General features: G+C 60.4%; 1 protein-coding gene across 1 annotated transcript; it reads left to right on the top strand.

The window, feature by feature from the left end:
- Positions 1-10,172: 10,172 nt before the first annotated feature.
- Positions 10,173-13,266, top strand: PHLDA3 (pleckstrin homology like domain family A member 3). The gene is made up of 2 exons (XM_002717603.5): positions 10,173-10,985; positions 12,653-13,266. The coding sequence occupies exon 1, from the start codon at positions 10,545-10,547 to the stop codon at positions 10,920-10,922; it is 378 nt and encodes a 125-aa protein (XP_002717649.1). The 5' UTR covers positions 10,173-10,544; the 3' UTR covers positions 10,923-10,985; positions 12,653-13,266.
- Positions 13,267-13,528: the final 262 nt, after the last annotated feature.

Raw genomic sequence — 13,528 nt, 5'->3', positions numbered from 1 at the left:
GGGAGATTTCCCAAAAGTCCCCGCAGGACCTCATCAGCAGGGGGCCGTGGGACCTAGTGGCCCCCTTGGTGCAGGGCTGGGGGAGTCCCAGCGGAGCGGCCCTGGGGTGGGGGTGGGGGCTGGAGGCCACGCCCAGGGTGAGCGTGCAGCAGCAGTGACCTCGGGTGGGGCGGCCGCTCTGCGCTCAGGGCTTTCTTCCTCTTGGCATTGCACAAACTTTCTCTTCCCATTTTCTCCGCCCCCTCTGATACACACAGCTGCGTTAACGCTGTCAGCCAGGCGCGTGCGTGCCTCTCATCCGGATGCCCGGGTCCAACCCTGCTTTCTAAGGACCTGGTTCCGGGAGGCTGGAAATAGGAGCTCTGGGCGGGGTGTGTGTGTGTGTGTGTGTGTGTCTTCGGAAAGTGCATGAAAAAGCTACGCATGGATTTCGAAGTTCAATGCCCCAGGAGGCGCTGACCTGATAATTCCATTTCCCCACAGACTTTCTGTGGTGCCCTTATGTGCATGTGTGATGCCAGCCCACAGCGCGAGGTGGCAGCTGAGAGCAGGGCCACAGGAAGCGCCGTGCGGGGGCGGGCACCGGCCTTGAGGTCCACCTCGCTAAAGCCTTGGGGACCCCTGCAGCGCTAGCCCAGGACATAGCCCACAGGAGGTGCTGGAGGAAGGGGAGTGCCGGTGGTGCCACAAGCCCACAGTGGGGGGACTCTCCGACCTCCCTGGGAAGCGGGGTTGGAGCTAGGCGGCCGCGGGTACCCAGCTCAAGGCCCGCCTCCTGCCCGCGCTACGTCTTGCTCCGGGCCAGCCCCACGGAAGGCAAGGGCTCGGGCGCACTCCCTGGGAGTGGATCCGGGGTAAGGCAGAGGGCGCTGTAAGCTAGAGGCTGCCAGGCCCGGACCCACCCTCCCCACAGGGCAGTGCCAAGAGGGAGGACCGAACTTAGAGGGCGGGGTTAGCTAGGGAAGGAGGGGCTGGAGCCGAGAGAGCGCCAGGCATCTGCGGGCGGTGTGCTTGCGCTCTGCCGGGGGACGCCAGGGGGCGCTGGCGGTCAGGGCAAAAAGCAGGCGCTCCCTGTCCCCAGCCCCACGGCTGTGGTCACTGCTCCAAGCTGATGCCCTTGAGAGGCTTTGCGCTGTAGGGCTCTGTGCAATTCGAAACCGTGGAAATGCTGGAAGGAAGAGGGTGAGTGGACAAGGTGTGTGGGGCGCCGTGCACAATTGCTGCAGTGCCCTGGGGTTTCGGGGTACATCAGGGAAGAGCGGCCCCTCCCGGTGGGAAGCAGCTCCTGCCCCCTTGAGCTTCCCTCCTCCAAGACCGTGGCAAACTGTTGGGTCCCCGAGGGCTGGGGAGGGACTGCAGTGGAGGGGTAAGGGCAGGGATGGGGGGAGAGGGCAGAGCTGCTGCCAATCAAGGACGCAGACATCCTTTGAGAGGGGGCTGAAATTGAAGTGGGTGGCGGTGAGAGCAGCTGGGGCAGGAGCCCTCAAGGACGACTACTGGGCAAGTCCAGCCCTTTCCCCCAGCTCTGCCCCCTCCCCCAGCTCTGCCCCTCCCCCATCCCCGCTGTGGAATCACTGGGGTAACCTTTTGGCTTGGCCGGGGTGAGGCCTGAGAATCTGCATTTGACAAGCTCACACACAGCCGCAGGTTTGGGACTCAGAGGACCAGCCCAGCCTCCCCTGCCTGGGCTGACCTCCACCCTGCAGCCCCCCGCCCTGCCCCCGCCAGACCCACGGCAGCTGGGGCCGCTTCTGAGCGCCGAGGACAAGAGAGGACTTCCTGGAGCCTCCTATTTCTGTCCCCTGGAGTCATCGACCAGGTCTAATCCCCTTGTGCGTGACAGGCTGCAGAGACGTAAGGACAGCTGCCCGGCCTGCCTGAGCCTGCCGCTAGGGCACAGGCATCCCTGGCCTCCCAGTGGCCCCCGCTCACTGGGAGCCCAAGGAGACCAATTCATCAATGGAGGAAGAGAAGGAGGCAGTGGGGGACTTGCAATGGATTCTCTGGGCAGAGCAGAGCAGCTCCCTCCAGGAAAGACCCTGCCTCAGCCTAGGGTATGCTTCCTCCATCCTAGTTCTTTTGAACATTCTAGAACCTTCCTCCATCCATCCTGTGTGGTTACTATGTGCCATAGGCCTGTCAAAGACCTTAGATGTATTAACTCATTTAATCCTCACAATACCCTATCATTATACAGATTTACAGATGATCAGACTGAAGCCAAGAACAAAAGAACAGCCCAGGAACTGACTCAAGGTCAATGGCACAGCTGGCTCTGCACACAGGCAGCTGGGGCCAGGTCCCATCCCTGCCCTGCTGTACCTGACACTCTAGAACAAACTGCCCAGTGCCGGAGGCTGTGCACAGTGGTGCTAGGACCACAGCAATAGCCGACACTTGTTGAACACATATATGTAACAGGCAGATCGTCCACCCGCTGGGTCACGCCCCAAATGCCCTCAACAGTGGGCACTGGGCCAGTCCGAAGTCAGGAGCCCAGAACTCCATCCAGATCTCTCATGTGGGTGGCAGAGACCCAAGTACTTAAACCATCCTCTGCAGCCTCCCAGGGTGCGCATTAACAGGAGGCTGGATCAGAAGAGGGAATAGGGGCTGGCACTGTGGTGTAGCGGGTGAAGTCGCCGCCTGCAGAGCCGGCATCCCATATGGGCGCTGGTTTGAGTCCCAGCTGCTTCACTTCTGCTCCAGCTCTCTGTTGTGTCCTGGGAAAGCAGTGGAAGATGGCCCAAGTCCTTGGGCCCTTCACCTACAAGGGAGACCCCCAAGAAGCTTCTGGCTCCTGGCTTCAGATCGACGCAGCTCTGGCTGTTGCAGCCAACTGGAGAGTGAACTGGCGGGTGGAAGACCTCTCTCTCTCTCTCTCTCTCTCTCTCTCTCTGCTTCTGCCTATCTGCAACTCTTCCTTTCAAATAAATAAATAAATCTTAAAAAAAAAAAAGAAGTGGGCGTAGCTGGACTTGAACCAGGGACTCCCCTGAGGGACGCAGTGGCAACTTAACTGCTGTGCTCACCCCAGTTTGGTGAATTTTTGAGCGACTTCCTCCAAGTCACTGGCAAGTGGCGCATCCAGGGTTGGAACCAGCTGTGTGTCACTGTGTGACTGTGGGCCGGCCTCCTCTCCTCTGAAATGAAATGAAGATGTTGGCCTAAATTAGTTCTGGGGGAGGGCCTTAATGTGCAGACGAACCTCCTGGGGATCTTGTTAACATGCAGATTCGAGTTCAGTAGTGTTGGGTGGGGCCTGAGAGTCATCTCGTCTCCCAAGCTCCCAGGGCGAGGTGGCACTCGGGCTGCCTGCCGACCCGACCCAGCGACCACGCTGCAGGCCCGGGGGAGCCGCCCAACTCTGATGTCTTGGGTTTTATGGGCCTAGGAAGACTCGCCCCAAAGGCCATGAAAATTCAGGAAGCAGATTATCGGGAACGAAGCCCTGAGTGGACGTTTCCCGTGCCTGGACAAGCCCTTGGCGCCTTTCTGTAGTACCTGCCCCTGCGCCTGGTATGCTTCCATTCTGTTGACTTCAGCCCTCTTCTCCACGAGGGTTCAAGGGCTTGGTCCTGGGCCCAGGGCCTTGTTACTCCCTGCTAGAGGAGTGCGGAGGAGCCCCTGTGGCCCCTGGGATACCCGCCTGTCCACGGCAGCCCCGCTGTCCAGGCCTGTGGGACTGCTCAGAGTCCCATCCTCCGGGTGGGGACCAGCTTAGGTGTGTCCTCCTCACTGCAGGTTCCACGTGGTCCCGTGGCTTGCTCTGGCGTCCACTTTGCCATCAGAAGCCACTCCTGTGGACGGGACTCTTTAAGTCACCGTCCTCTTGTCTCTTTCCCTGCCTGAGAGGGTAGAAGTGGGGGTCAGCGTGGGGACAGCAGTGAGCAGACCCCTGGCACCTTTGTTGGCTGCATGGTGTGTGGGTGGGAGATAGCCTGTGCCGGGCTGAGCTGGTGGCTGGGCAGTGTGTGCCCATCCTGACTGGTGAGAGTCCCAGTGTCAGGGTGACGTGCCCGGAACAGGGAAGCCAAGTCGGGACTGCAGGGCCGCTTCAGTTGGAGGCAGCATCTCTTTGCTGAGGGAGGGGGGCTATGGCTCCCGTCCCCGCTCGGACAACAGGCAGCTCTCACCTGCTCACCCAGAGCCCCGCCCCGAGTCTGGCTCACACAGCACTGATGGCAGGACTCACTCGGAAGCCCTTCTCCAGGAGTCTCTGTAGTTCTTGCCCAGGACGTGACCTGAGCCCATGTCCACCCCTCAGTCCCTTCCCATGGCCCGTAGCCAGGAGCCACCTGTTCATTTCTCCTTGAGCCCAGTCCCAGGCTGGAGAGGTCATGGCTCCTTCTCTGTCTGATCGTGACAATGAATTCCCCTGGGATAAAAGAAATACTCATGACAGTATGTAACCCTCACCACAAAGCAAGTCTCACGCACCAGGAAAAGATCACCGGCCACCCTCTCCCCTACAAGGCCCTCGTGTGGACGCCATCACCTTTCCTCCCGTCACTTTTTTTTTTTTTTAAGATTTATTTATTTATTTGAGAAGCAGAGTTACAGACAGAGAGAGACTTTCCTAGTTGGGCCAATCTGAAGCCAGGAGCTTCTTCCGGGTCTCCCACGTGGGTGCAGGGGCCCAAACACTTGGGCCATCTTCTGCTGCTTTCCCAGGACATCAGCAGGGAGCTGGATAGGAAGTGGAGCAGCCGGGCCTTGAACCGGCATCCATATGGAATGCCAGCACTGCAGGCGGCAGCACAGCGCTGCCCCCCTCCCCCTTTTAAAGTCCTGCCGTTCTGTTCTTGTCCTCCGAGCTTTCCCTCTTCCCCCTGGAATTTTAGGGAGATCCTAGAACTTTCTGCTTTTTAGGAGGTGAGATGAGACATCCACAAATGTAGCAAATATCAGAGCTGGCAGGGGCCTACGACTCCTCCACCCGAGCCTCACGTTCCCAGCCAGTGCTGCTGTGCACGCCTCTGGGCGCTGATGTGTGAACAGCGCAGACGCCGGCAAGACTCACAGCACGCCAAGCAGCCATCGTCCGCGGGGCACTAGAGGAGTGTGTGTGTGGGGGGGGATACACTGCGGCGTTGTGAGTCTTCTGCATCAGAAATGCCTTCAGGGACCATCATGAACAGCTCGTGTGGAGGACAGACCGGGTATCAGGCAGTGCCTCCCTGAGGTTATAACACAGCAGGACAATTCCTGTCTCCCGGTGACAATGGAGCTGTCACAGCATCATAGCGCAAGGCATTATTTGAGTCTTTGTGGTGACACTGGTGTAAAAAAAAACTTTCTTGGGGCTGGTGCCATGGCATAGACGTTAGGGTGCCATCTGCAGCACCAAGATCCCAGATGAACACCGGTTCGAGTCCTGGCTGCTCCACTTCCAATCCAGTGCCCTGCTAATGTGTCTGGGAAAGCAGCAGAGGATGGCCCACATCCTCAGGCCCCTGTACCCACGTGGGAGTCCTGGAGGAGGTTCCTGTCTGCTGGGTTCCATCTGGCCCAGCCCTGACCATCGCAGCCATTTAGAGAATGAACCAGCAGATAAAAGATCAATCAACCTCTCTCTCTCTCTCTCTCTCTCTCTCTGCCTTTCAAATAAATAATTAAATCTTTAAAAAAAAGACAAGAAAAGCTTTCTTGCTGCCAGTTATAGAAAAGATGGCACATATAGGGGTTGGCTCTGTGGAGCTGTAGATGAAGCTGCTGCCTGTGACGCTGACATCCCATTCAGAGTGTCCCTTCGAGTCCATCCCAGCTGCAATACTTCTGATCCAGCTCTTTCCTAAGGTGCCTGGGAAAGCAGTGGAGGACGGCCCGAGTGCTTGGGCCCCTGCCACCCACGTAGACCCAGATGGAGCTCCTGGCTCCCGGTTTTGGCCTGGCCTAGCCCTGGCTGCAGTGACCATTGGGGGAGTGAACCAGTGGATGGAAGATCTCTCTGTCTCTCCCTCTCTCTGTCACTCTGCCTTTCAAATACACAAAATTAACCTTTTAGAAGAGGAAGGATAGAAGCTAAAATTGCATGCAGCACACAATGCTGGATGACGCTGGCAGCACACAAGGCTGCTGTTCCCTGTACTTGCCGTACAGTACTATACTCTGCATCATCCTCTGGAGTGTACACATAGAACAGCTAGAAAGCAGCGTGCCACGTTACGCTGGCGGCAGCTTCGCGAGTCTGGTTTTGACCGTGTCTCTCGATTAGCACCAAGAGGCCACGTCCATCTCTCTACTGCTCTATTCCAGCTAGGTTTGTGTGAGGACAGAAGATTGTATTTGCACAATGACGAAATCACCCAGCTCTGCCCTTCTCCGAATGGCTCCCCGTCATTGAGTGACACCTGTCTATCCTACTTGCATTTAAACCACTAGCAGGGAGAGAGAAGAGAACGCTCTGGAACAGCGGGCAAGTGACAGGTTGGGGTCCTGCCCAGTTGCTACCAGCAGGTGGTTAGGGCCCTGAGTTCCCGGGGCACCAGCCAGTCTCCTTGGTCAGTGTCCCTGAAGGGGGTCATCTCAGGGCAGCCCCTCTGTGCCCACAACGTGGGCACCTGTATTCCAGCAGGGCCTGGGAAAAGGGAAAATTCTGCAGGCCCCAACCTGAAGCCTGAGCCCATGAGTTCGGCCTCCGTCAGCCCCAAGCTGGGATCAAATTCCTTCAAGTCCCGACTGAGCCCCATCAGAGGGGCAGTGGGCGCTCTCCAGACGAAAGGGATCCCGGGTGAATCAGGAAAGTTATGGGGCCAGAAGGCGATTAAAGGGCTGCGCGTGGGAGGGGATTTCCACCGGGAGAGCCAGGCCCAGGAGCAAGCCTGGGCGGGCGGCGGCGGGGCTGCTGCCCACTTGAGGTCTGTCGCAATGGTGCCCGTAAAACCCCAGTCATTAGAGACTTGCAGCTCTGGCCAGTTTTCGCTTCTGTTTCCCTTTGGAAAAGCAGAGCTCCAAGGAAAAGCTCAGAGCCCTGGAACAAAGGGCAGTACATCAAAGGGGAGCGAGCGGGTCGGGAGAAGGCAGAGAGAGGGCAACTGGGGGTGGGTCTCCTGCCCCAGGCTCCCAAGGCACCTGGGGACCCCAGAGCAGGGAAGAGGAGGGGGCAAGGGGCCAGGCTGTGCACAGACCCATTTTCCTGCCCCATCCAGTGATGAGGAGCTACCTGGCCTGGAACGGGTGAGAGAGGGAGTAGTGGCCATAAACTAGCCAGGCTTCCTTGCAAATCAGTACTGAAATCGCAAGCTACAGCTGCATAGCCTTTGCTTTCCAGATAGGCAACCGAGATCAGAGAGGAGAGGAGAAGCGACTGCCCACGGTGCCACGGGGCTCGGGCTGCAGCACGGGGGCCCCGTGTCCTGGCCGAGTGCCCCCTTCCCCACATCAGTGGTCCTCACACGTGCGTGTGCACTGTGAGCGCCTGGAGGCTTGTGGAACACAGCGCGCTGGGGGCCCCACAGCCAGTGTCTAGGGTGGAGCCTGGAATGTGCAGCCTTAACAAGCTCTCCGGTGCTGTTGCTGCTGCTGGTCCCGCTCTGCCCTCATGGACAGATGACCAGGACTTTGAAAAACACAGAGCCTTGCTATCTGAAGTATGTTCCGAGGACTTGTGGTATCGGTGCTAAATGGAATCTTCTGGAAATTCAGTCTCGGGTCTCATGCCAGACCGACTGAATCCGAATCTGCATTTACAAGAGCTCCTGGTGTCTCAGTCCATTTTGAGTTACTAAACCAGAAGACCTTAGACAGTAATTTATTCAAGTGCAGAGAGGCTAAGACATCACTGGGGAAGCCTAAATCCCATATCTGAGTGCCTGGTTCGAGCCCCAGCTCCGCTTTCAACTTTAGGTTCCAGCAAATGCACACCCTGGGGGGCAGCAGGTGCGGGCCCAAATCCTCCAGTCCCTGCCATGCACACAGGAGACCCAGGCTGAATTCTAGGCTCTGATTTCAGTCTGGCCCAGTCCTGGCTGTTGCAGGCGTTTGGGGAGTGAGCCAACGGATGGAAGATCTTTGGCAGTGTCTGCCTCTCAGATAAGTAAAGTTAAAAAAAATGCAGAAATTTCCTTTTTTTTTTTTAAAGATTCATTTATTCATTTGAAAATCAGAGTTACAGACAAGAGAAAGATCTTCCATTCGCTGGTTCACTCCCCAGATGGCCACAATGGCTGGGGCTGGGCTGGGCCAAAGCCAGGAGCTTCTTGGGGGTCTCCCATGTAGGTGCAGGGCCCAAGGACTTGGGCCATCTTCTGCTGCTTTCCCAGGTGCATTACCAGGGAGCTGGATCAGAAGTGGAGCAGCTGGGACTTGAACTGGCACCCATACAGGGTGCTGACATCACAGACAGAAGCTTTACCTGCTACGCCACAACGCCGGCCCCAAGAAATTCTTAAGAATTGGTTCCAGCCCTGCCCCGGGAAGGCTGTTAGAGCTCCTCTCCCCTGGGAAGGAACAGGGGTACCCAGGAGGGAGGGGACCCAGCAGGGGCACCCCCTCCTCCTCTGCCCTCAGTGCTTCTCATTTATTCTGATGACTAAGCTGGGTCTGAGCTCTCCCAGGTGGGGTTGGGAAAATGCCAATTCTGGGGAAAGAGTTAGAGTGGGTCACGGCCCCTGGCCCCATGGGCTCATGGTATTGCAGGGCCGGCGTTAGGGGCGGGGTGCTCAGTCAGGGAGGCCCTCCCAGGGGTATCGAGCGCCTGCGGGGTCTCCTCCTGCAGCCCCTCTTTAACCTTGTTTGTCCTGTGGCAGCCCCCACCGGCAGCTGCAGAGCGCAGTGTAGGGGCCAGGTCAGGGCTAAAGGCAATACGTGCACTCAGAGGCATCAAAAGAACTTGGGTCCTGGGGGCCTCCACTCCCCACCCCCAAGCTTTGCCGTCCACAGAGCTGTGTAGCCTCCGGAGGTTGCTTGGCCTCTCTGAGCCTCATTTTTCTCATCCATAAAAGGGCACAGTAATAATCCATACCTGTCATGAGAATCTGAAACACCCGAGAGGGCTGTGTACCCTCTGAAAGTCCACACACTTGAGGACTGAGCAAGACTGAGCAGGAATGTGCCCCAGGGCTGTGAGAAGAGCAGAAGCTCCGTGGTCTAGAGTCCTGGTCTCAGGGTTGGCAGGTGGGCTGCTCCCGAGAGGTTAGGGGCTGAAGGGGAAGGGCCAGGGGGTGAAAGGCTGAGACCCTGAGGGTCCCTAAGGCAGGGCACAAGGAGGCCAACCTGGCAGCTCCCTTCCCCCACCCTGTCACTTGGGCACCTTGGGAGACCCCCCCCCCCCCAAGCAATGGCTCTTCCCTGTGCCTGCTGGTGTCTGCTCATTGAGGATGCAAACACAGGATGCAGGCACAAAGAGGTCTTATTACTGTCATCACTGCCTGTCGCTGTTCCTGTCACAATCTATTATTAACACGCGGGATGAATGGACCCTGAGAACGGGGGTCTGGAGGGGCTGACCGGCGCCGCAGCACGTGGGCCTGCCTGGCCCGGCCACAGGGACTCAGCCTTTCCTAAAGGAGACAGAAGTGAGCGAGGGGAGGAATAACCCGACGCAGACCCAAGGCCTGACGTTGCAGCGACGCGGCTCTAGGTGACACACCGCGGCAGCCCAGGAGCCTGGAATCGGATAACTGATGAGGTTGCCCCGGGTGCGCAGGGCATGGCAGTCAAGGGGGACGGGCTGGGGTTCGAGTGCCCCTCCAGCCAAGCTCTGGCCCAGCGGGCGGCTCCAAGTGTGTGCCATGGGGAGGACCCTTCCTTTCTGACCCCCACCGCGGTTAGGCTACCAGACCTCAAAGGGGGTCTCTCCCCAGTTGGCAACTGGCTAACTCCGCGCGCGTCTCCCGCAGCAGGTGGGGCAGGAGCAGGAGGGGGTGGGCCTCCAAGCTCAGCCAGCTGCGGGAAGCCCCTTTGGGGCCCGCACGGCGAAATCTGCGGGAACCAGAGGCTGGGGGGCCGCCGCCCGCAGCTGTCTGACGCTGGCTGTGCGCGCACTGCCACGGCGCGGCCCCCTGGCAAGCCGTGACCTCCTTCATCTACGAGACGCTCTCTCGCGCTCTGTCCGAGGCCAGGCTGGGGGCTGGTGGGGTAGGGGGTGTGGGGACTGTGCTTCCCAGAAGTGGCGGCCGCGGGAGGGAGGCCCGGCTGCGGGCGACACGCGGCCTGCGTCCCCGCCCTCCCCGCCCGCGCCCCGGCTTCGGCTCCGCCCCCGGGCCGGCGGGGCAGGAATGTGCGGCGCAGGAGGCCGGCGGCGGAACAAGTAAGGGCACATCCCGCGAGCTGCCGCCCAGCGCGCAGACGGAGCGCAGGCGAGCGGACCAGCGGGCGGCCGGCTGGGCAGCGGGGCGAGCGGACCAGGAGGCGCGCGGACACCGGGCAGAGCCGCAGCGAGGCGGCTCCAGCCGGGCGGAGAAGCAACAGCCGGCCGCAGCGGGGCGGAAGAGCGCGGTGCGGGGGCGCAGGTGGGCAGGCCCCCGGAGTCCCGCGCCGCAGAGCCGCCGAGGGCGCAGCGCGCGCCGCAGCCTCCCGCGTTGCGGGGACCTCGGGCGCCCATGACGGCGGCGGCCACCGTGCTCAAGGAGGGCGTGCTGGAGAAGCGCAGCGGCGGGCTGCTGCAGCTGTGGAAACGCAAGCGCTGCGTGCTCACCGAGCGCGGGCTGCAGCTCTTCGAGGCCAAGGGCACGGGCGGCCGGCCCAAGGAGCTCAGCTTCGCGCGCATCAAGGCGGTGGAGTGCGTGGAGAGCACCGGGCGCCACATCTACTTCACGCTGGTGACCGAGGGCGGCGGCGAGATTGACTTCCGCTGCCCCCTCGAAGATCCCGGCTGGAACGCCCAGATCACTCTGGGCCTGGTCAAGTTCAAGAACCAGCAGGCCATCCAGACTGTGCGCGCCCGGCAGAGCCTCGGGACCGGGACGCTGGTGTCCTGAAGCTCCGGGCCGACGCTCTCACCTTCCTGCACCCCACCTCCGCCCTTCCCCGGGGCATGCCAGGTAAGCTTCCTCCCCCACCTCCCCTCTCTGCCCTGCAGAGAGAACCGGGGACCAGCGGTCCACTTCAAAGCCCACGCCCCGAGGAAGGCTCGCGGTGCCAACAAGCTCGGAGGGCCTGGGCGGGCAGCCAGCGTCGCAGAGCTGGACTCTCCCCTTGGGGGCTCGGGCTGGAGGGTCCTGACTGTGACTCGGGGGTCTGAGGGAGGTGGGCGCCCTGAGAGGGTGATTGGTCCCTGACTCAGGTGCAAGGCTCCCGGACTGCGGCTTGCAGGGAGCTGGGGGAGCAGGATGGGGCGAGTGGTGGAGACGAGACCCTGCCACAAGGCTGAGCTCTGACTAGGCAGAGAGCCAGGACCCCTCAGCCAGCCCCCGAAGGTTGGGGGTGCTGGGAGCAGAACCAGGGCCGGGCCTCAGAGGAAGGTCTCGCTGACACTGGACGGATAGGCTCCAGCTGCCCATTCTTGACTGGGTTTTGGGCCGTGCGGCTGAGCTGTTGGGAGAACTGGGAGTTGGGGGAAGGGCGAGCCAGGCCGCAGGCCAGTCCACTGATGCCAAGGGGGTGGGCCTGTCCTCAGCCTGTCTGTGAGAGCCAGCCAAGGCCCTGCTGGGCCGCAGGAGGAGGAGGAACCAGAGGAGAGGATGGGGCCGTGGGGCAGGTGGGTGGGTGGGTGCGGGAGGGGTCATGAGTTATTATTCATGATGTCTTAATCCTGCTTCCAGTAGGGCAGGGGCTGGGGGCGGATTTGTGGTCAGGAAGGCCCAGGGGAGGGAACCTACAAGCCATAGAACCTACAAGCCTGGCTCTGAGCCCTGTGCCCTCTTCCCCTGACACCACTCCCTCCCCGTGGGAACTGGGAGCCAGCTTCAGGAAGGAGTTACACCACTCTCGTCCTCATTTCTCCGGTGGAAACCTCCGTCCCTCCCGCACTGCCTCACCCCGGGAAGAGTCCCAGGGAGCAGGGGCCCAGCCAGCACCAGGCCCCTTTGATCCTCCCCCAGCTCCCGCCCACTGCTGAAGCCAGGCTTAGCCTGAGGCCGGAGACCTGCTGTGCTGGGAAGGGAGTGCATGGTGGATCCATCAGGTCTGAGCAGCCAACAGCAACAGCAAGCAGATCCCACGGCCTGCGGTGGGTTGGGCAGGCAGGGCCGGTGGGCTCCCTGCAGTGGGTTGGGCAGACAGGGCTGGTGGGCTCCCTGCAGTGGGTTGGGCAGACAGGGCTGGTGGGCTCCCTGCAGTGGGTTGGGCAGACAGGGCTGGTGGGCTCCCTGCAGTGGGTTGGGCAGACAGGGCCGGAGGGCTCCGTATCTGTGAGTTCAACCAAGCTGGGATTGGAAATATTCAGAAAAAGATCCAGTGTGCAAATATAGACGCTTTCTTGTCATTATTCCCTAAGCAGTAGGGTATAGCAACTCTTTCCATTGTGTTAAGTCATGTCCAGTCTAGCGATGACTAATGGGAGGATGTGTGTAGGATATGCGCAAATTAGACAGCATTAAGACACTGGGGCACCTCAGGATTTTGGCCTCTTTCTTGGGATGAGGGGAGCCCTTGACCCGACCTCCTGAGGGGTCATTTGCTGTTTGTCCTGATGTGGGATTTGCTGGGAAGGTGTGCCCTGCCTTAACTGCTCTTTGTTTTTGTTTTTGTTTTTGTTTTTTCTTGCCAGCTTTCCTGCCCCCTTTGGCTCGTGGGGGTGTGCAGAAGCCATGGACAGGTGGAGCAGGCGTTGGAGCTGAAGGAGCGGTGGGGGCCCAGGGGGGAGAGCAGCAGGCCCCGCGGGGCTGAGGATGAAGATTCAGCCCCTGGACACTCGGAGGACACACCCAGGGCGGGGGTCTTCTCGCCGCAGGCCAGCCTCACACACCATGCTGGAGAGCCAACCTCAGGCCCCCCTCCGCGCTGCACTCCTGCCGCCTGGTCTGCTTTGTGCTGTGCCGGGAAGAGGGCAGTCCCCCGTGGAGTGCGAAGCCAAAGCCACCGGACTGTGGAGCCAGCTTGGTACCAGAGGAGGAACCGCCCCAGGCCAGCCTCTGGACTCAGCTTGAGGATGGGCGGAGCTGCTGGACCTGGGGCCCACCCCTGGGGGTCTTCTGCTGCTTAGGTCCTTTGGGACCCCCCACCCATTTGGGCCCTCTCTTTGCACAATTCTGCCCCCACCTCTACCCATCTTCTCCCCACTGCGGTGCTGGGCCTGGAGGTGGCGGGAGCGGGGTGGGGGTTCGGCCATTACCATTTCACGCCTATGTCAGAATGAAGATGCCCGGCAAAGGGCGGTAACCACGCTGTTGTTGAGTGAAGTTCTTTGCCCACAAACGCAAGGCTTGGAGCATCCCTCCCTCCGCCCCAGCTACCTGATCCCCAGCCGGCTCTGAAGCACCCAGTGTAGCTGGAGAGAGATGCTATAGCCACAGTAGGTATAGCTCTAGGACTGGGGGTGTCACCCTGGCCAACTCGGTCCCCAGGGACACTTCCTTATGGGTTGCCCTGCCCTGCCCGCCTGGGTTGTGGCTGGGATTTCTGGGCCCAGCCTCTCACCCTGTCA

Source organism: Oryctolagus cuniculus, chromosome 13, assembly GCF_051225735.1.
Source record: "Oryctolagus cuniculus isolate XC-2025 breed Fujian yellow rabbit chromosome 13, ASM5122573v1, whole genome shotgun sequence".
Taxonomy (NCBI): domain Eukaryota; kingdom Metazoa; phylum Chordata; class Mammalia; order Lagomorpha; family Leporidae; genus Oryctolagus; species Oryctolagus cuniculus.
The sequence above is the reverse complement of the archived record's forward strand: the minus strand, read 5'-3'. Positions and strand labels throughout refer to the sequence as shown.